This window comes from Delphinus delphis, chromosome 6 (genome assembly GCF_949987515.2).
Source record: "Delphinus delphis chromosome 6, mDelDel1.2, whole genome shotgun sequence".
Classification (NCBI taxonomy): Eukaryota; Metazoa; Chordata; class Mammalia; order Artiodactyla; family Delphinidae; genus Delphinus; species Delphinus delphis.
The window spans coordinates 36290061-36313720 of NC_082688.1; the positions used below are offsets into that span (position 1 = coordinate 36290061).

At 41.7% G+C, this 23660-nt stretch overlaps 1 protein-coding gene and 1 pseudogene across 2 annotated transcripts in view; both read left to right on the plus strand.

Moving 5' to 3' along the window:
• Positions 1-3105: 3105 nt before the first annotated feature.
• GNE (glucosamine (UDP-N-acetyl)-2-epimerase/N-acetylmannosamine kinase) overlaps positions 3106-23660 on the plus strand; it is a 62766-nt gene continuing 42211 nt past the window's right edge. The window contains exon 1 of one of the 2 annotated variants that reach the window (XM_060014512.2): positions 3106-3272. In XM_060014512.2, the coding sequence (XP_059870495.1) occupies positions 3121-3272 (152 nt within the window). In that variant the 5' untranslated portion in view covers positions 3106-3120. The remainder of the gene's footprint in view (positions 3273-23660) is intronic. The other variant, XM_060014511.2, reaches the window with a different exon arrangement.
• On the plus strand, positions 10174-11892 carry LOC132426829 (pro-neuregulin-2, membrane-bound isoform-like; annotated as a pseudogene).

Genomic DNA, 23660 nt, shown 5'->3' on the forward strand with positions numbered 1-23660 from the left:
ATTTAACCAGTCTCCTGGTGAGAGTTATTTAGGTTATCTCCAATTTTTTAAAGGTGCAATGATCGTAATCGTATATATATCTTTGTACACAGGTATACATGTATGATAGATGACTTGAAGTGGAAGTGAGTCAAAGAGTATGTACATTACAAATTCTGATAGATGTTGCCAAATTGTTCCTCCAACCATTTATACTCTCATCAACAGAGTATGAGAGTTTTCTTCCCCAACACCATCACCATTATTATACATTATCAGTCCTTTTAGCTTTGTAAGATTTGATGGACAAAAAATAATTCCTCTTTGTTTGTTTTCATGTATATTTCCCTAAGTGCTAGTGAGGTTGAGCATCTTTTCAAATATTTATAGAAATATTTCTATTTCCTCTTCTAAGAATTATGTTTTTCTCCCCTGCCTTTTTTCTCCATTAGCTTGCTTATGTTTTGTCACATCTCTGTAGGAATTCTAGATATATATTACAGTTATTAAGCATTTGTCTGTGGTATATGTTGCAAATATTTTTCCCAGTCTTTTGCTCTGAGGAGTTTTAAATTTCTGTTTAATAAAATTTGTCTGGTTTTTCTTGACGACTGAGTCTTTCCCACCCCATGATTATAAACGTATTGTCTGGTGTTTTCTTCTATACTTTTGTAAATGCAGATCTTGAGTCAATCTGGATTTTTTTCTGAGTATGGGATGAGGAAGTGATTCACTTTATTTTTTTTTCCTTATGGTTCCCACTGTCCTAGTACTATTTTTAGAGTAATCTTTCATTTTCCCACTGTTTGGAAATTCCACCTTTATCATACACTAAATTCCTTTGAATACATGGGTCAATTTCTGGACTCTATTCTCTTTCATTAATCCATATGTTTATTTGTTCTCTGACACTCCATTGTTTTAATTACTGTAGTTTTATAGATTGTTTTCATATCTGGTAGGGCAAATTCTCCACCTCATTTTTTTCCTCAATTTCTGTTTTTTGGTTATTTTTGTTTATTTTCTATTCTAGAAGAACTTGATAAGCAGCTTTTCATGTTCAATTAAAAATCTTGTGAAAATTTTCATTGGGCTCCCCACTGAATGTGTAGATTATTGGGGAAGAATCAACATTCTTCCAGTAAGTTTTCCTCATATAAGTCTTGCACAATTTTTATTAGGTTAGTTCCAAGTACTCAGCTGTCTTTGTGGTTCTTGTGAATGGGATTTCTTTTTCCAGTTACATTTTCTTATTCATTATTACTAGGGATTTTGTATCTAGTCACCTCAGTAACCTCTCATTCATTATAATAGTTATTTTATTTGATCCTCTTGGGATAGATAGGTAGACAACCACATAATCTACAAATAATAATAGCTTTAATTCTTACTTTCCAATATTTATATGTCATATTTTTCTTGTTGCACTTGTTACAACCTTCAATGCAATGTGAATAGTGGTGGCAATAGCATGAGAGGTTTTTGTTTCACCATCACATGTGAGGCTTGCTACAGATTTTGGTAGTTGTACTTTAGTGAGTTAAGGAAGTTTCCAGATATCCTACATGACAAAAAGAACTTTTGTCTTGTTTTTTTTTTCAATTAGAAATGGGTGAAGCAAACTCTTTTTCAAAGTCTAATTTATTTAGTTTTTCTTTTTTGTTAATATAACATATTATATCAAAAGACTTCTAAAGCTGGATCATCCTCACAGTCCAGAGACAAACATTATTTGGTCATTTAGGTATTATTCTTTTCATACATAGTTAGATTTTATTTACTAATATTTTATTTAGGATTCTTTAAGTCAATTTCATATTTTGGTTTGTGCCAGCCTGTGCTAGTTCAGTAAATGTGTCAGCCTGTGCTAGGCTATATGCTCCCCATTCTGTTCATTAGTTTTTAAAAACGGCAGTATAGCATGTTCTCTTCCTAAAAATGGGTAACTTTTTTTTTTTTTTTGTCCAAGAGGCTTGTGGGATCTAAGTTCCCCCATCAGGGATTGAACCCCGGCCCCCTCAGTGAAAGCACCGAGTCCTAACAACTGGACCACCAGGGAATTCCCAAAAATGGATTACTCTTATTTTTTTAACTTTTTTTTTATATTGGGGTATACTTGATTAACAATGTTGTGACAGTTTCAGGTATACAGCAAAGTGATTCAGTTATACACATTACATGTATCTATTCTTTTTCAAATTCTTTTCCCATTTAGGTTGTTACATAATATTGAGCAGAGTTCCCTGTGCTATACAGTAGAAAATGGATCACTTTTTTTTTTTTTTTTTTTTTTTTTGCGGCACGCGAGCCTCTCACTGTTATGGCCTCTCCGTTGCGGAGCACAGGCTCCGGATGCGCAGGCTCAGCGGCCACGGCTCACGGGCCCAGCCGCTCCGCAGCATGTGGGATCTTCCCGGACCGGGGCACGAACCTGTGTCCCCTGCATCGGTAGGCGGATTCTCAACCATTGCGCCACCAGGGAAGCCCATGGATCACTTTTAATTTTAGCTTTCCTTAAGTAGAATGTAACGTTATGTGGTAGAAAAGGCTAGGATGGTGATGTGTTCAAATGAACATATATCAATGAAATCAAAATAAGCAGATTATCAGCCTATATCCCTTGCCACCAATCTGGCTGTGGGGTCCCTGAGCACCAAAAGTATAAGGTTCCTCCTTTATAAAATGTAGCAACAGTTTTCTATCCTAATGTAGCTTAGATAAAGTGCAACAATATTGATTTTTCCTTCAATCTCAAGAAACTAAGGGTTCTAAGTATGTTGAGGCCTGTGACTATTAAAGAACCTTAAATCCTCTAGTTTAATCTCTTTTAGTTCTTTCCTCTAAGTAGCATATCAATAAATGTTTTAAATGAACCTGTGTGAAAACAACGTGAAAAGGACTATTGAGATTTTGATTGTAGATTTTTGTTTCTACCTTCAAGAAACTCAGAAGAAAATAATTTTCCTGGTGGAAAATAAAATTATCAGGTAGAATTGTGTATCAAAGACCGGAAAGTAACACTCAGACACTGACTGTCCTACTTTCAAGCTACTGTCCAGAAATACAGGAAGAGTTTAGAGTCATCTTTTTTTTTTCTTCCTTTTCAGAGAGCCGGGGCTGAAGATTTAGTCTGGAAATCAGATGCCTATTTATCACTGCTCTGTGGCAATTAAACCAAGAGAACAAATAGCTGCCCTCCTCATTGATTCGAACAACACGAGGTACGGAGCTTGTGCCACAGGATGGAAATCAATGTGTCTCCTCACCGAGTATTGTGCTTTCCAGGCCCTCATGTAAGTAACTTAGCAATCAATAGACCTTTATCACTGAAATTGCAATCAGGAAAAAAGGAGAAAATGACAAGGAGTAAGAGGAAAGCTTTGGTTTTAAATCTGTCACATCTGCCATTTTTTTCTAATGTCATTTTTTTTACTGCTAACTACTGGTAGTCACTCTCTGGGTGCTATTTGTTTCTCAGTGATGCTTTCACCACATAAAGAGGGTTAGCTTTTACTTTTTGAATCTTCTGCTTCATAAATGTAGTTTATTTCCGGAAATGCAGTGTTTACTGTGACTGTTTTTATTTTTTCCTTTGCTTCTGAAACATACAGAGCTGCCTGGCTTGGAGTACTTTTTCTCCCAGCTATTTACCTATTGACTTACTACATTGGTGAGGGGAGTGCATTTATTTTGAGTTAATTAGTATCTAAGCCAAATTAACTGGAAATTACCATGTTTATCAATATATAAATATGTCATATAGTGTATTATATTATAACAGAGTTTATTTAGCCTAAAATTTTTATTGAGGCATATGGAAATCCAGATGTTTTAGGAAATCATCATTACATTTCAATTTGGTGAGTTTTTAAAAATTTATTTATTTTATGTATTTATTTTTGGCTGCATTGGGTCTTCGTTGCTGCGCATGGGCTTTCTCTAGTTGCGGTGAGCGGGGGCTACTCTTCGTTGCAGTGCGCAGGCTTCTCATTGCGGTGGCTTCTCTTGTTGCTGAGCTCGGGCTCTAGGCACACAGGCTTCAGTAATTGTGGCATGTAGGCTCAGTAGTTGTGGCTCGCCAGCTCTAGAGCACAGGCTCAGGAGTTGTGGTGCACGGGCTTAGTTGCTCCGCGGCATGTGGGATCTTCCTGGACCAGGGCTCGAACCCGTGTCCCCTGCACTGGCAGATGGATTCTTAACCACTGCGCCATCAAGGAAGCCTGGTGATTTTTTTAAAAGGTGTCTATATGTATTCGATTTTAAAATTATTTACAGTTAAGGAATTGGCTTATAAGCACTTTTCAATCAAATGATGTCATTCTTGCACTTATTTTCAACACAGTCTACTTCTAGTTATATCACTAATGAGTAATTTCAATTTGTCTTCTTCAAAGAGAACTTATTATTTTTATTTTTTAGTAGCACTTGTACTTCATTTAAATTCAGGGTCAGATTTTCTGAGCTTCTAGTTGTAACTTCTTTGGGTTTTTTTCCTCATGTCGTCAATGAAGTGTAAGAAATGGTTGTCTCCTAGTTACAAAGGTAATAGTTGCTCTGACTCCCTTTTTTCAAGTGACTGACTTTTTAAAAAATGCACCTTGAAATTACCATTTCATCCATCTGCCTAATATTTGGTGGTTCTCCAACCACATCAACTCTGAAATATTCTGTGCGGCCTTAATGTTACCTTCCAAGGTACTCTCCCACTTAATAATCCAACCATTTTCCCCAATGTTTCTCAACAAAACTTCTCCCACGAGGCTAGTCTCACTCCCTTTTTGTTATCTTCAACCACACTGTGTTCTCATCTAGGAAAATGCTCATTTAAAATGTAAAATAGGCAGATTTCCTGGCAGACTGAGTTTGAAAGAGAAAGGAGGAGAAGTCAGGGATGGCTCACAGGTTACTGGGAGGGTGACAATACCATCACCGATACAGAAGAGGAAGAAGAGGAAAATTCACTGTGGCAAGTTGATTTGAAATGTCTGTGGAACACATCCGAATAAAGGTGTCCTAAAAAGAGCTGGATATTTGGGTTTGGACTGAGAAGACTGGGCTAGACATTCAAATTTAGAAATAATATTAGTGGTTGTTTGTTAAGCCATGCAAGTGGATGAGGTCACACTAAGTGTGTACTAAAATGAGACGAAGGGAAGGCTTAATAGGGAATCCTAGGAAACATTAACTTTTAAGTGGGCATTTGGGGAAGTATAGCAGCCAGAGAGGTTGGAGGTAGGCGGGAAATTGGGAGATGTCATGAAGCCCGGGAAAAAGAAAGTTTTGGGCTTCCCTGGTGGCGCAGTGGTTAAGAATCCTCCTGCCAATGCAGGGGACACGGGTTTGAGCCCTGGTCTGGGAAGATCCCACATGCCGCGGAGCAGCTAAGCCCATGCGCCACAACTACTGAAGCCTGCACACCTAGAGCCCGTGCTCTGCAACAAGAGAAGCCACCGCAATGAGAAGCCCGCGCACCGCAGCAGAGTAGCCCCCGCTCACTGCAACTAGAGAAAGCCTGCGCATGGCAATGAAGACCCAACGCAGCCAAAAATAAATTAATTAATTAAAAAAAAAAAAGAAAGTTTTAAGAATAAAGCAGTGGCCAAAAGTGTAAAGAAGGGGTTGAGAGCATAGAAGCTGGAGGGCAGAAAAGATTATGTGCATGAGCAGTTGGATGAAGTGAGCTGGAAAAGGGGGAACATGGCCAGGAAACACCATGGAATGTTTAACATAAAGTGCAGTAAACTGAAGTCCCTGAGCTTCCACAGAACTTCACTCTCTATGAAATTAAATTAAGTGATGTCTAAGAGTCTGATTGTCTAAGACTTAGATAACTACTATACGTAAAATATTATAAAAAGAGTTCTGAACTGGCCAAGAGTAAAAGTATAACAAACTGGGAGCCGGGAACATTATAAAAATCTGGTGAAACAGGTAGGACAAGAAATGTAGTTGGATGCCTCGGGCTAAGAGTGAGCAGGGTATTTCAAGACAGATATACATTTTATTGAGTGAGTTGTGCCTATCACAAGTCCGTCTCTCCAACCCATATCCCCATGTCCCCAATCTCATGCAAATGTCCTTTAGAGGCTACAAATTCAACATATGCAAATCAGGTCTCACTGTCTTCTCACCTACTCCAGCCCCTCCCCAACCTGCTTCTCCTCTATTTCAGGGAATAGCACTGGAGCCACGCTGTAGACTGAAGTGGAAACCTCTGTCACTCATTCTCTTCCATCGTCATCCCTCCGGTCTCATCTCTGTCATCAAGTTCTGTCCATTCTTTCTCCACCTTCTTTTGATTCCATCTTCTTGCTTTTCATTCCCACCACCACAGCTGCCACTGTATCCAGGTCCTGAAATAGGATTCCTAACTGGCCTACCTTCTTCTAGTCTCTCCTCCTCTTCCCAGTCCACCTCCACAACTCTAAGAAAGCAAATCTGCTCACGTCCCTCCACTGGTTAAAAAAATCTCCCAATTCCAGTGAGGAGAAAGAAGGTCTGACCTCCTTAGCATGACATCATGCGAGGCCCCTGCCAACCTGGCCTTGTCCCCTCACCTTCGCTGCATCGCAGTGACCTTCTGCCTCCACACATCTGTCTTAGAACACCGCGAAGTTTCTCCTTGTTCTTCAACCCACCCGCTCCTTGACGCTTGATTCACTCTAAAGCCTGAGCAAGTCTTGTGCTACTACGATCATAAGCTTGGGTGCTGGAGGAGGGCAGATGGGAGAAGTTGAATATAAGTGATTTGGACCAGCCATAGAGAAAAGAATAGGGGTAGCGGTGCCTCTCTGATGAGAGGTGTGATCCCCCCATTGAACTCAGTGCTTAGTAGACTATATTTCTTTTTTTTTTTCTTTTTTTGTAGTACCCGGGCCTCTCACTGTCGTGGCCTCTCCCATTGCGGTGCACAGCCTCCGGACGCACAGGCTCAGCGGCCATGGCTCACGGGCCCAGCCGCTCCGCAGCATGTGGGATCCTCCCGGACTGGGGCACGAACCCGTGTACCCTGCATCAGTAGGCGGACTCTCACCACTGCGCCACCAGGGAAGCCCTATATTTCTTAAATAAATCACAATTCAAGGGAGACAAGTATACCTAATAGAGCTAACTGCAAGGAATTTATGATCTGATGAGAGAAATAAGACATATAGAATGTGAACTAATGTGATTGACTTTTTCCCATTCATTATAAAACATCGGATTCATTGCTTTACACTCATAAACATATACAGACATTCAAAGATACCAGATAATTAATAATAAGTGTGAAATAAGTAGTCAAGACAAGTCCTACAGGAATTTAGAGGAGGAAGAGATTACTTCGGGATGGGGTGTTCAGATAACGTTTCACAACAGACATAGGACTTGAAGCCTGAGTAGGGTGTACGTAGCAGGAGGAATAGCCTTCTAATTGTGGGGAATGACACAAACAGAGGCAGAGGAGGATGTGTTCACGGCAGAAAGATCTGGGTAGGGAAATAATGTTGGTAAGGACAGGAAGACATCAGGGTGTGATTGTGGTGTCCCTTCGATGCCCAGCTTGATCCCCTAGGCATACTTGCATACTTTACCTATCAGGGAATGGGAACCACTGAAGTTGTTTGTTCTTGTTTTTGTTTTTGCTGCATCGCACGTCATGCGGGATCTTAGTTCTCCACCAGGGATGAACCCGTGCCCTTGCAGCGGAAGCGTGGAGTCTTAACCACTGGACACAATGAATGCAGTCTTTTAAGGAGATTAATCAGGCAATAGTGTGCAGGACAGATTAGAAAAGCAAGGGAATACAGGCCAGAAGAACAAGTGGAAGCAGTTATCTGGGTCTGAGATGCCATAGATTTTGATTCTAAGACTATTGACATGATAGATTTTTTTTTTGAAGATGTTGGGGGTAGGAGTTTATTAATTAATTAATTTATTTTTGCTGTGTTGGGTCTTCGTTTCTGTGCGAGGGCTTTCTCTAGTTGTGGCAAGCTGGGTTCACTCTTCATCGCGGTGCGCAGGCCTCTCACTATCGCGGCCTCTCTTGTTGCGGAGCACAGGCTCCAGACGCGCAGGCTCAGTAGTTGTGGCTCATGGGCCTAGTTGCTCCGCGGCATGTGGGATCCTCCCAGACCAAGGCTCGAACCCGTGTCCCCTGCATTAGCAGGCAGATTCTCAACCACTGCGCCACGAGGGAAGCCCAACATGATAGATTTTTGTAATAAAAAACTCACATTAAACGTATACACTGATTATAAAACAAATCTTTATTTTTAAGTATGTAAAATTACAAAAATGTAGGCATCTTAGAATTAAGGAAATAAGATGAAGATCTGAACTAAGGTGGTGATGGTGGGAATGAGAAGGGAAGAGTAGATGCAACAAGAAAAAACAAATCTTGAAGAATTTGAGAATTTGGATGTTAAAAGTCAGAGAGAGAAGATTAAAATATGACTCCATGGTTTTGAGTCTGAATGAAAGTGCCAAGTTGGTACCATTAAAAGAAATGGGGAAGTCAAGAGGTAAAAGAACCAAACTAAATTTTATGTATTGAGTTGGAGGTGAGGAAATATCTAATAGACAGTTGAAGATATGGGCTTAGAACTAGGAAGAAAGATCAGGCTAGATCTTTCTAGATAATAGATCTTGGATCTATTATCCAAGGAATTAGCTACACACAAGTCGGAATGGAAGGTCTGAGAGTGAATGACATTCTGAAAGGTCAAGCACGTAGAGAACCGGGGCAGAGGTGTAATCGCAAGGGAGTACCCACGTTTCGGGACAGGAAGCAGGGTAAGGAAGAAAAACAGAAATGTTCTGAAAGGTTGAATTAGATTCACTCCATAGTAGGGGCATGAAAGCCACGAGAAGAGGGAGGTTGAAGCCTTATATTCATGCTTAGGATTTACGGGTGCTCATCACGTGCATTTGGGTGTGCCTTAAGCCTTCACACTGGTGTGAAGAAGCCCACTGCAGTATTCCAAAGCAATGCTCGCTTGGGCCCCCACCTTCAGCCTTAGCTGGATGCTGACTACTAACTGTGGGCTATTCCTCAGCTCCAGGAGTTCTCGACCAGTACCTTGGCTGGTTCCTCAGCCTTTGTCGAGCAATCATAAAATTTCTCCAAAGGCTTGTTGCTAGTATCATGTGCAGTTAATCTTAGCCAGATCCTATAAAGTCCCAAAGAACGTACTTCCCACCTAGCTCTTTAATGAGCAGTTATTTAAGAATGTAGTTTTGTTGACCCAACTGGTTTTTTTTTTTTTTTTTTTTTTTTTGCGGTACGCAGGCCTCTCACTGTTGTGGCCTCTCCCGTTGCGGAGCACAGGCTCCGGACACGCAGGTTCAGCGGCCATGGCTCACGGGCCCAGCCACTCCACGGCATGTGGGATCTTCCCGGACCGGGGCACGAACCTATGTCCCCTGCATTGGCAGGCAGACTCTCAACCACTGCGCCACCAGGGAAGCCCCGACCCAACTTTTTATAACAGAGTCAAAGTTAAAGGCAAACTAGTTTTTAGCACTTTACCAGTTCAGCTGGAATAGCTGTGCCAGTTAAACTTTCTGAACCCCTATTAGTCAGGGATGACTTAGTTCTCTCTGTCTTACCTTATTTCCCTAGCAGACAGATAAGAAATAAAATTATTTATTGGTTTAAAATGTGATTCTTTCATAGCCCATAAAAATACATTTAAAAATTGTCCAATGAAGGGCAGTATTTCACAGAAAAAAACACATAGTCATTGAATTTTTTTGTAGTTTTCTTCTATAATTGGGAGAGCTAGCACAGGCATGTCTCACCATCACAGGAGCTCTAAAAAGCTGATTGGCTGACATGATTAGTAATTGGGAATATGAATTGTGATATATGATCCCGAAATACAAATTTCAAAAAGGCTTCTCTTCTTGTCATGAGTATCTTAATCAGGACGTTTGTAAGCATATCTTTCAATCTCATGCTCTTACAAACCTGAAGTTGACCCATACAGTTTAGATTGTTACTGAATTATTTTCACCTAGTGTAAACTTAATCCTCACATGCCTTTCCCAAGAGGAACAGAAGTGCTTTCCCCTCTGTGTAGTGAAGCCTCATCAGTTTAACAGGAGCAATTCTCTCTCTTGTGGGGAAGTGCCCATATGACTTGGCTAGGCTGTAAAACATCTGGCTTATGCAGTCATATCTGGTTTGTAAGATGTGCCTTACCTCTTTATATGCTCAAGAGACTGGCCGTTAAACATGTTGTGGCTGGAGAGTCCGAACCGACAGTCAGGAGCCCGCACGCACCTCGCACCCTGAGACGGCGACGCGCCCCGCACCGCTCCGGGACGACCGGTCACTGGGTCACGCGCCCCGGCCCCGCGCCCCGGCCCCGCCTCTGCCGCTGCTGTGGACCGCGGCCGTGGCGCCAGGGGGAGGCCGCCGGCGAGGAGGCGGCTCCCGCGGGGGCCTCAGTGTGCTAGGCGTCCCCGCCCAGCGTGGGCTCGGTGCAGGAGCTGGCTCAGCGCGCCGCGGTGGTGATGGAGGGAAATGCGCACCCGCCGCGGCGGCAGCAGGGGGCACTCGACAGGAAGGGGGCGGCGGGCGAGGCAGGGGCGCGGGGAGGCGAGCGCCAGCCGCCAGCCGTGGGCCCAGGACCGTGCCCTCCTTGCCCACGGGCCCCGCGCCCAGCGCCGCCGAGGCCGGAGATGAGGCGCCCTATCTGGTGAAGGTGCACCAGGAGTGGGCGGTGAAAGCCGGGAGCTTGAAGAAGAACTCGCTGCTCAGCGTGCGCCTGGGGCCACCCCGCGTTCCCCTCCTGCGGGCGGCTCAAGGAGGACAGCAGGTATATCTTCTTCATGGAGCCCGATGCCAACAGCAGCGGCCGCCTTCCGAGCATCCTTCCCCCCTCTCGAGACGGGCCGGAACCTCAAGAAGGAGGTCTGCCAGGTGCTGTGCAAGCGGTGCGCCTTGCCTCCCCGTTTGGAAGAGATGAAAAGTCAGGAGTCTGCAGCAGATTCGAAACTAGTGCTTCGGTGAGAGACCAGTTCTGAATACTCCTCTCTCAAATTCAAATGGTTCAAGAATGGGAATGAATTAAACCCAAAGAACGAACCACAAAACATCAAGGTACAAAAAAGGCCAGAGAAGTGAGAACTTCGCATTAACAAAGCATCACTGGCTGATTCTGGAGAATGTATGTGCAAAGTGATCAGCAAATTAGGAAATGACAGTGCCTCTGCCAATATCACCATTGTGGACTCAAATGAGATCATCGCTGGCATGTCTCAGCTTCAACTGAGACAACGTGTGTGTCCTCAGAGTCTCCCATTAGAATATCATTATCAACAGAAGGAGCAAATACTTCTTCATCCACATCTACATCTACCACTGGGACAAGCCATCTTGTCAAGCGTGCCAGAAGGAGAAAACTTTCTGTGTGAATTTAGGCAAGTGCTTCATGGTGAAAGACATTTCAAACCCCTCAAGATACTTGTGCAAGTGCCCAAATGAGTTTACTGGTGATCCCTGCCAAAACTACGTAATGGCCAGCTTCTACAGTACGTCCACTCCCTTCCTGTCTCTGCCTGAATAGGAGCATGCCCAGTCGGTGCTGCTTTCTTGTTGCTGCATCTTCTCTCAGATTTCACCTAGAGCTAGATGTGTTTTACCAGGTCTAACATTGACCTCCTCTGCCTGTTGCATGAGAACATTAACAAAAGCAATTGTATTACTTCCTCTGTTCATGCCTAGTTGGCTCTGAGATACTCATAGGTGTGCGAGGCTCCGATGTTCCTGAAATTTATCTTGAATAATGTGATACAAAATGATCGTCTATATCATACAGTACAATGATAATAAAGGCATTTAAAAGTCTCACTTTTATTGATAAAATAAAATCATTCCACTGGACAGTCCATCTTCTTTATAAAATGACCCCATCCTGAAAAGGATGTTTGCTAAGTTGTAACCAGTACACACTTGAAATGATGGTAAGTTCATTTCAGTGTTATTTCTAACAAATAAGCAGAATAAAAAGAAAAAAATAAAAATGTTGTGGCTGAGATATAGAGTGGGCGAGGGGAACAGCTAAGGGAAGGATATTTATTAAACTGAAATATCCAGCTTAATATGGTGATTAATTACTCAGTTTTTTCCATCTATTGATTTCTTCATCATATGGGCTAAGAACAGGAATAGCAAGTTCATGGCACCATCCCTGCCTCTCTTCCACACACACCCCCGCCCCCACCAAAAAAAAAAAAAAAAAAAAAGCCCGCATGGCAGACACCACAATACTCTTTTCCATTGAACTCAGCCTCAGAGTCATTTTCCATGGTTCTCCAGGCAGCCACTACCAGTTGGTTCCAGTGGGGAATTGAAATTATGAGGTTGGGGATTCTTTGTGGCTTACAGTTTTGGTGTTAGTATCTTCTGATTACAAGGAACAGGGAACCTTAAGAAAAAGAGGATTTATTTTAAGGATACACATAGTTTGGAGTCAGAGAGTTGTTCAGGATCCAAGGCAAGTCAGAGACTGGATTCTCACCCTATGGTCCACCTGCTCAACCTCTCATAACATATCTGTGTCTCTGTTTTTAATGTGCCCTCATTTCCCAACTGGCCAATCCTCTTTGTATTCCACAGTCTAAATGCTTCAGAGAGCTAATTTAACATGCTTGGTTAATTACCATTGTGTCTATTACTAAGCGTAGCCTTGGTGCCAGGTTTTGTCATGGGTCATGAATAGGCAGCCCTTGGGTAGGCAGCCCATGGATACTGGTAATGCTTTCTTTATCTTAGTGGTAGTTATCCAGGTGTGTTCACTTCATGAAAATTCAAAATTCAACACATGCTTCTTATGTGCAAGTTTCTTTGCTATATTTTAATAAGTTTATTTTTCTAAAAATAGTTGTGGCAAACTGATCTCATTTTCTTTTTTGAAGGCTTTATCAAACTAGTACATCAGGAGGATGTCATAGACATATATGTTCATCTTAAAGAAGACATCTTTTAAAATTTCCTAAGACCGTATGTGCAGTTCAGAGAGATGTGGGCTGGATAGTAGAAGAGTTATGTGAATTCTTAACTAGTGAAACAACTTATCCAAAAATTGACAATCAAGATCAACCTGAAGATAGGTTTCTGTCATAATGTGTGAGGGTTCTGTTTAGTATAGAGAGGAAATACAGGCTAAGCATGTGGGATCAAGGGCTGGGCTCTTCTGCTTAATAGCTGTTTGACCTTAGGGAATTTTCTTTCCGTGCCTCAGTTTTTCTATCAATAAAATGGGAGTGATAGAGTCTGCATCTTAAGATGGCTTAGAGTACTGAGTGAACACAGTGTTCAGAAAAGTAGGCCACTAATATGCAGGGAGAATTTGTAGAGTGGCAGAGTACTTTATAATTAAATCACCAAGTTAAAGAGCAAGACAAGTCCCTGTTAGAAGAAATGTCCCCAGAGTGGCCAGATGAACATCTATCAGGGATGCTGTAAGGAGGTCCCTTCCTTTAATGAGAAGGTTGGATTAGATGATCTCTCAAGGTCTAGGATTCTTTGTCAGTTTAATTGTTCCCTAAATACTTGAAGTTATAATTCTGCTTATGGAGTAATTCTATAGAATTACTTGCCAAGAGGAGATGGGGTCACCCATAACAAAATGGGCATGCTTTGGAAACATCTGAGGACTTGGAAAGCCAGTAGCTCATCTTTCCAATGTTGGGTGAAAACATGAGAAAGATACATAGCCACAACCTAGAGAAAAACACCGACCTGTAAAACTGAAGAAAGAAGAAAGAAACAGAGATTTGGCTGCTTCGTTTGGTCTTTAAAACGAACACCTGCCTTTACACATCATCTGAAATATACATTAGGCCCAATAGGAATATACACCTTCAGTAATCTGCCAACAATATCAAGGTAACTTCCTTGCTTTGTTTGCAAGAAGTTGTTTGCTAATTTTTTTAAAATCTGATTTTATTATACTACAAAGCCATCAGTACTTTTTTTGCAGCCTGTACAGCCCTCAGATTAAAGCCAAAGGCAATCAAACCAAATGAACAAAACTTAATGACTTGAGGAGTGGCCAAGATGGTGGAGCAGAAAGACCGTGAGCTCACCTCCTCCCAGAGGCACACCAAAATTGCAACTATTTATGGACAAAGTATCCATGAGAGCAACCTGAAGACTAGCAAAAAAGGTCTTTTAAGAGCTGACAGTTACAAAGAAGGAACCACAATGAGAAGGGGAGAAGGGACAGAGATGCAATTAGTCAAGACTCATGCCCACCAGGTAGGTGACACGTGAATGGGAGGATAATTACAATTGCAGAAGTTCTCCCGCAAAAGCAAGGGGTCCAAGCCCCACACTGGGCTTCCCATCCCAGGGATCCTGCACTGGGGAGACAAGCCCCTGGAACATTTGGCTTTGAAGGCCAGTGTAGGGAGACCCAGAGGTCTGTGGGAAATAGAGACTCCACTCTTAAATGGCACACACAAAATTTCACACACTCCAAGACCCAGGGAAGAAGCGGTAATTTGAAAGGAGGCTGGATCAAACCCACTTGCTGACCTTGGAGAGCCTCCTGAAGAGGCAGGAGGCAACTGAAATTCACCCTGGGGACATAGATGCCAGCAGCCGCCATTTTTGGGAGTTCAACCCACCATGAGGACACTGGCACTGGTAAGCACCACTGGAATCCTCCCTCTAGCTTATTAGTGCTGGAACCTACCTGCCCACCAGCCAGTCAGCATCCTCCTAGGAGGCCCCAGGCCAGGTGTCCCAGATGGGCAGGGACACGACCTCACCCACCAGCAGAAAGGACCCCCTGAGGCCCCAGCCCTGCCCCAGGACACACCCTCACCTACCAGATGGCCCAGGACCCAGCCCCACCCAACTAGTGGGCCTGCACCAGCTCTGGAACCTCCAGCCCCTCAGTCAGAGACCCCAGGACCCAGGTCCACCAGTGGGCTGACACTAGCCTTGGGAAGAGGCCTCACCCACCAGTGGGGGGACACCAACCCCATGAACACCAAGACCCTCCAGCCAGCTGTGTCAGGACCCGGTGCATTCACCAGCAAGCTAACACCAACTCCAGGAGCACCAGGGCCCTGGCCCTGCTCACCTGCGGGCCAGCACCAAATCTGCAACCCCTGGCCCCCACAGCCAGAGACCCCAGGACCCATCTCCACCCATTAGTGGGCTAGCAGTAGCCCCAGGACCTGGCCTTGCCCACTAGTGGATGGGCATCAGCCCTGGGACCCCCCTGGGCCCAAACCCCACCCACCAGTGGGCTGACCAAACCCCAGGACCACACAGACCCACTGCCAGCCATGTCAAGACCACACCCACCCATTAGCAGGCCAGCGTCACTCCAGGATGCCCTGGGTCCTGGCCCTGACCAATGGGAGGACAAAAGCAGCTCCAGGACACTTTGGGCCCCTCAGCCATCCATGTTAGGATCCGGCCCCACCAAACAGTGAGCCATCACCAGCGCTGGGTCACCTGGGACCCTCAGCCAGCCATATCAAGAAGCAGCCCCACCCACCAGCGTCCCACACCAGCCCCAGGACACTTCTGGGCCATGGCCCCGCCCATCAGTAGGCCAACACTAGCTCCGGGACCCCCAGCCCAGCATTCAGCCACTCTGGGACCGAGCTCCACCCACCAATGGGCTAGCACTATCCCTGGGACCCCCAGGCGGGATCTGTAGACAGTTGCCTCATGACCTGGGCCTGCCCACTGGTGAGCTGGCACCAGGACCAGGACACCCCTCCCTGTGCAGTCAGCCATGCCAAGACCCAGACTGAACAAAACAGAGCCTTACAACCAACTGGAATGACAACCAGCAACACCTACCAGCATGTCCACAGTAGTCAGCCAACCACAACAGAAGGTCCTAAGCAGCCCACATAAGAGGGCACCCCTAAAGCAAGTAGCTCTGGTAACCACAGGAGAGTGTGCTGCCAGGCCCCATAGGACGTGTCCTGCATAAGGTCACTTCTCCAAGATTGGGAAACATAACCAACCAACTAAATACATAGAAATAAAAACAGGAAATTAGACAAAATGAGGCAACAGAGAAATATATTCCAAATAAAGGAAAAGAAAAAACCTCCAAAGAACTAAGTGAAGTGCAGATAAGCAAATCTACTTGATAGAGAGTTCAAGGCAATGATCATAAAGATGCTCAAAGAAGAGCCTCCTTCTGTCTCTCTCATCCTGTAAGACCCTTGAAACATCCTGCAGGTGGCTCCTATCTTGTGGGAAAGTTATTCACAGAAAATCATATCACCTTGTAAGGCCCTCCTCTGGTCTCAGGGAAGGTATAAAGGAAAGCAGGAGGGGCCGGACAGAGGGGTCAATGGTTGCCTGGAGAGGTGGCTCTTGACAGAACCACAGGTGGGGAGGAAGCTGTGCTAATTAACTGGATCTGGCTCTACAGCTTCCTTGGTCTCCTAAGCCCAGGATGATACCTGCCTCCCTCAGTGTGCTCTGGCTAAGCTTAGAAATGCTTCCTTAGGAGGAGACTGAATAAATTTGAGTTTTGAAGTCAGAGGCCCCAGATCTGAACACCAGTTAAGCCACTTCCTGGCTGGGTGATTCTACCAAGTTAACTTATCCTCTCTGAGTTTCAGTTTTCCCATCTGAAAATGTGTGTAAAATCAGAACCTCTCTCTGTGGATTTTTGGTGAGGATTAAATGAAAAAGTTCTGAGAACTGTGAAAATATAAAATGAGTACTAAATAAATATCATTAGTTGCTGTGGGGGAAAAAAAGATGCTCGAAGAACTTGGGAGAAGAATGAATGAAAAGAGAGAGAAGTTAGAAGTTTTTAACAAAGAGTTAGAAAATATAAAGAAGAACCAAACAGAAGTGAATAATTCAATAACTGAAATTAAAAATATACTAGAAGGAATCAACAGTAGATTAGATAATATAGAGGAACAGATCAGTGATTTGGAAGATAGAGTAATTACTGTCTGAAATTACTGAAACTGAACTGAAAAAAATAATAAAAAGAAATGAGGACAGTTTAAGAAACCTCTGGGACAACATCAAGCATACTAACATTCACATAATAGGGTTTCCAGAAGGAGAAGAGAGAGAGAAGGGGGCAGAGAAATATTTGAAGACATAATAGCTGAAAACGTCCCTTCCTGGGAAAGGGAAAAAGACATCCAGATCCAGGAAGCACAGTGAGTCTCAACATGATCGACTGAAAGAGAACCACACCAAGACACATTGTAATTAAAATGGTGAAAATTAAAGATAAATAGAAAATATTAAAAGCAGCAAGGGAAAAGCAGCAAGTTACATACAAAGGAACTCCTGTAAGGCTATCAGCTGGCTTTTCAGCAGAAACTCTGCAGGCCAGAAGGGAGTGACACAATATATTTAAAATGATGAAAAGGAAAAACCTACAACCAAGAATACTTCACCCAGCAAGACTCTCATTCAGATTTGATGGAGAGATCAAAAGTTTTACAGATAAGCAAAAGTTAAAAGAGTTTGGCATCACCAAACCAGTGTTACAAGAAATGTTAAAGGGACTTCTCTGAGCAAAAAAAGAGAAGGCCACAACTAGGAACATGAAAATTACAAAATGAAAAAGCTCATCAGTAAAGGCAAATAACTACTTTAAATATAATTGGACTAAATGCTCCAATCAAAGACATAGAATGGCTACAAAAACAAGACCCACATATATGCTGCCTACAAAAGACTCAGTTAAGATCTAAAGACACACACAGACTGAAAGTGAGGGGATGGAAAAAGGTATTTTATACAAATAGAAACAAAAATAAAGCCGAGGTAGCAATGTTTATATCAGACCAAATAGACCTTAAAACAAATATCGTAACAAGAGACAAAGAAAGACATTATATAATGATCAAGAGATCAATCCAACAAGAAGATATAACAATTGGAAATATATATAGACTCAGCACAGGAGCATGTATTTACTTATTTTAAAATTTATTTATTTATTATTTTATTTATTTTTGGCTGTGTTGGGTCTTCATTGCTGCACATGGGCTTTCTCTAGTTGCAGTGAGTGGGGGCTACTCTTCATTGCTGTGCACAGGCTTCTCATTGTGGGGGCTTCTCTTGTTGCAGAGCATGGGCTGTAGGCGCGTGGGCTTCAGTTGTTGTGGCACATGGGCTCAGTAGTTGTGGCTAGTCGGCTCTAGAGCACAGGCTCAGGAGTTGTGGCACATGGGCTTAGTTGCTCCGTGGCATGTGGGATCTTCCCAGACCAGGGCTTGAACCCATGTCCCCTGCACTGGCAGGCAGATTCTTAACCACTGTGCCAACAGGGAAGTCCCAGCAGAGGAGAATTTAAATACAAAGAGCAAATATTAATAGACATAAAGGGAGAAATTGACAGTAAAACAATAATAGGGGACTTTAACAACCCACAGATAGCAATGGACAGCTCTTCCAGGGAGAAAATCAATAAGGAAACACTGGCCTTAAACAACACATTAGATTAGGTGGACTTAATAGATATACATAGAACATTTCATCCAAAAGCTGCAGAATACATATTCTTTTCAAGTGCACATGGAATGTTCTCCAGGGTAGATCATATGCTAGGCCACAAAACGAGTCTCAGTAAGTTTAAGAAGATTGAAGTTATATCAAGCCTCTTTCTGATCACAAACCTATGAGACTAGAAATCAACTGTAAGAAAATAAGTACAAAAAACACAAACACATGGAGGCTAAACAAATACTACTAAACAACGAATGGCTCACTGAAGAAATCGAAGAAATAAAAAAAAAATCTGGAGAAAAATGAAAAGACAATGACCCAAAATCTACAAGATGCAGCAAAAGCATTTCTAAGAGGGAAGGTTATGCTGATAAAAGCTTACCTCAGGAAACAAGAAAAATCTCAAATAAACAACCTAAACTTAGACCTAAATGAACTAAAGATCAAACAACACCCAAAGTTAGTAGAAGGAAAGAGATCATAAGGATTTAAGCAGAAATAAATGAAATACAGACTAAAAAACAATAGAAAATATTAATAAAAACTAAGAGCTCATTCTTTGAAAAGAAACAAAATCAATAAACTGTTAGCTGTTTCATCAAGAAAAAAAAAAAAAAGAACCCAAGTCAATAGAATCAGAAATGAAAACAGAGAATTTACAATCAACACCATAGAAATACAAAGGATCATAAGAGATTACTATGAACAATTATATGCCAATAAAATGGACCACCTAGAAGTGTACAGTCTCCCAAGATTGAATCGGGAAGAAATAGAAAATATGAACAGACCAATTACCAGTAATGAAATTGAATCAGCAATTTAAAAAAATTCCAACAAACAAAAGTCCAGGGCCAGATGTTTTCACAGCTGAATTCTACCAAACATTTAGAGAAGAGTTAACATCTGTCCTCCCAAGCTATTTCAAAAAATTGAAGAGGAAGCAACACTCCTGAACTCATTCTGTGAGGCCAGCGTCACCCTGATACCAATACCAGACAAAGATATCACAAAAAAGAAAATTACAGGCCAATATCACTGATAAACATAGATGCAAAAATCCTCAACAAAATATCAGCAAGCCAAATATTAGCAAACCAAACCAAATTCAACAATATATTAGAAGGATTATACACCATGATCAAGTGGGATTTATCCCAGGATGGTTCAAGATCTGCAAATCAATCAATATGATACACTACATTAACAAACTGAAGAATAAAAATCATATGATTATCTCAATAGATGCAGAAAAAGCTTTTGACAAAATTCAACATCCATTTATGATAAAAAACTCTCCAGAAAGTGGATATAAAGGGAATCTACCTCAACATAATAAAGGCCATATATAACAAACCCACAGCTAACATCATACACGTGGTGAAAAGCTGAAAGCATTTCCTCTAAGATTGGGAACAAGAGAAGGATGCCCATTCTCACCACGTTTATTTAACATAGTATTGGAAGTTCTAGCCACATAAATCAGATAGGAAAAAGAAATAAAAGGAAGCCAAATTGGAAAGGAAGAAGTAAAACTGTCACTATTTTCAGACGACATGGTACTATACATAGAAAATCCTAAAGGCACCACCAGAAGACTACTAAAGCTCATCAATTTGAATTTGGTAAAGTTTCAGGATATAAGATTAATATACAGAAATCTGTTGCCATTCTATATGTGAACAGCAAACTATCAGAAAGAGAAATTAAGGAAAACAATCCCATTTACCATCACATCAAAAAGAATAAAATACCTAGGAATAAACCTACCTAAGTAGGTAAAAGACCTGTACTTGATAAGACACTGATGAAAGAAATTGAAGACGACACAGATGGAAAGACACACTGTGTTCATGGATTTGATTTTTTTTTTTGGCTGTGCCACACAGCATGCAGGATCTTAGTTGCCCGACCAGGAATCGAACCTGTGCCCTCTGCAGTGGAAGCGCAGAGTCCTAACCACTGGATCGCCAGGGAATTCCCTGGAAGAATATTGTTAAAAGGACCATACTACCCAAGGCAATATATAAATTCAATGCAAGCCCTATCAAAATACCAATGGTACTTGTCACACAACTAGAACAAAAACTTTTAAAATTTGTATGGAAACACAAAAATACAAACACAAAATAGCCAAAATAATCTTGAGAAAGAACAAAGCTGGAGGAATCATGCTCCCTGACTTCAGACTATACTACAAAGCTACAGTAATCGAAACAGTATGGTACTGGCATAAAAAAACAGACATACAGATCAATGGAACCAAAAAGACAGCCCAGAAATGAACTCATTCTTTTTTTTTAAGATTAAAAAAAAATTATTATTTATTTATTTATGGCTGTGTTGGGTCTTCGTTGCTGTGCGTGGGCTCTCTCTAGTTGCAGTGAGCGGGGGCTAGTCTTCATTGCAGTGTGCAGGCTTCTCATTGCGGTGGCTTCTCTTGTTGCTTCTCTTGTTGCAGAGCATGGGCTCTAGGTGCATGGGCTTCAGTAGTTGTGGCATGCAGGCTCAGTAGTTGTGGCACACAGGCTTAGCTGCTCCACGGCATGTGGGATCTTCCTGGACCAGGGCTCGAACCCACGTCCCCTGCATTGGCAGGCGGATTCTTTTTTTGTTGTTTTTTTGGTTTTTTTTGCGTTACACGGGCCTCTCACTGTTGTGGCCTCTCCCGTTGCAGAGCACAGGCTCCGGACCCGCAGGCCCAGTGGCCATGGCTCACGGGGCCAGCTGCTCCGCGGCACATGGGATCCTCCCGGACCGGGGCACGAACCCGTGTCCCAAACCCGTGTCCCCTGCATTGGCAGGCGGACTCTCAACCACTGTGCCACCAGGGATCCCGGCAGGCAGATTCTTAACCACTGCGCTACCAGGGAAGTCCTCAAGATTTTTTTTGATGTGGACCATTTTTAAAGTCTTTATTGAATTTGTTACAATATTGCTTCTGTTTTATGTTTTGGTTTTTTGGCCGCTAGGCATGTGAGATTTTAGCTCCCCTACCAGGATCAAACCCACATCCCCTGCACTGGAAGACAAAGACCTAACCACTGGACCGCCAGGGAAGTCCATGAACCCACTCTTATATGGGCAATTAGTCTATGACAAAGGAGACAAGAATATATGATGGAGAAAAACAATGTCTTCAATAAATGGTGTTGAGAAAATTGGGCAACTACATGCAGAAGAATCAAATGGGACTACTTTCTCATACCATATAAAAAATAAACTCAAAATGGATTAAAGACTTAAATGTAAGACCTGAAACCATAAACTCCTGAAAGAAAAATAGGCAGTACTCTCTTTGACATTGGTCTTAGCAATACATTTTTTTTTCATATATCTCCAGGCAAGGGCAACAAAAGCAAAAATTTAAAAATGGAACTACATCAAACTATAAAGTTTTGCACAGTGAAGGAAACTATCAGCAAAATTAAAAGGCCATCTACTGAATGGGAGAACCTACTTGCAAATGATATATTCAATAAGGGATTAATATCCAAAATACACAAAGAACTCATACAACTCAACATCGAAGAACAAACAACCCAATTTTAAAATGGCCAGAGATCCTGGATGGACATTTTTCCAAAGAAAACATACAGATGGCCAACAGGCATGTGAAAAGGATCCTGAACTTCACTTGTCATCAGGGAAATGCAAATCAAGACCACAATGAGATATCACATCACATCTGTCAGAATGGTTATTATATAAAAGATAACAAATAACAACTGTTGGCCAGGATGTGGAGAAAAGGGAACCCTCATGCACTTTTGGTGGGAATGTAAATTGGTGCAGCCACTATGGAAAACAGTAAGGAGGTTTCTCAAAAAATTAAAAATAGAGCTACCATATGATCCAGAAATTCTACTTCTGTATATTTATCTGAAGAAAATACTAATTAGAAAAGCTATATGCACCCCTATATTCATTGCAACATTATTTACAATAGCCAAGATATGGAAACAACCTAAGTGCCCATCAAAAGATGAATGATTAAGAAGATGTGATACACACACACACACACACACACACACACACACACACACAGGACTATTACTCAGCCACAAAAAAAAAGAATAACATTTTACCATTTGTGACAACATGAATGGATCAGAGGGTGTTATGCTAAGTGATATAAGTCAGACAGACAAAGACAAATATTGCATAATTTCACTTATTGTAGAATCTAAAAAACAAATGAAAGTGAGCCCATGCACTCTGGAACCCATGTACCACAACTAGAGAGAAGCCTGTGTCGCAACAAAGAGCCCACCTGCCGCAACTAAAATAAAAATAAATAAATAAATAATAAAAATAAATAAATATTTTTTAAAATTTAAAAAATAAAAAACAACATTTTTCCATTTTGAAACAGCGGACTGAACATCTTTTCACACCCCAGAATCTCACTGAAAAGGCAGAAGAAGAAAAAGAAAAATACAATAGAAGATTATCCAGGAATCTAAATACCAAAAACATCCAAATAAAGGAATTTCTCTAAAAAAAACAAAAAAACAAATGAACAAACGTAACAAAACAGAAACAGAGTCATAGATACAGAGAACAAACAGGTGTTGCCAGAGCGAAGGGGGCTGGGGGAGGAGAGAAATAAGTGAGGGAAGATTAAGAGGTACAAACTTTCAGTTACAAAATAAATGAGTCATAGGTATGAAATATACAGCATGAGGAATATAGTCAATAATTAGGTAATATCTTTGTATGGTGACAGATGACAACTAGACTTATCATGGTGATCGTTTTGAAATGTATAGCAATATTGAATCACTATGTTGTATATCAGGAACTAACATAGTGTTATAATTCAATTATCCTTCAAAAACAAACCAACCAACAAACAAACTCATAGAAAAAGAGATCAAATTTATGACTACCAGTGGTGAGGGGAGGGGAAATTAAATGAAGACAGTCAAAAGGTATAAACTTCTAGTTACAGGATAAATAAGTACTAGAGATGTAATGTACAACATGATAAATATAATTAACACTGTTGTATGTTATAAATGAAAGTTGTTAGAAGAGTAAGTCCTAAGAGTTCTCATCACAAGGAAAAATGTATTTTTTTCTATTTCTTTAGTTTTGCATCTATATGAGATGATGGATGTTCACTAAACCTATTGTGGTCATCATTTCATGATGTATGTAAATCAAATCATTGTATTGTACACCTTAAACTTATACAGTGCTGTATGCCAATTATAACTCA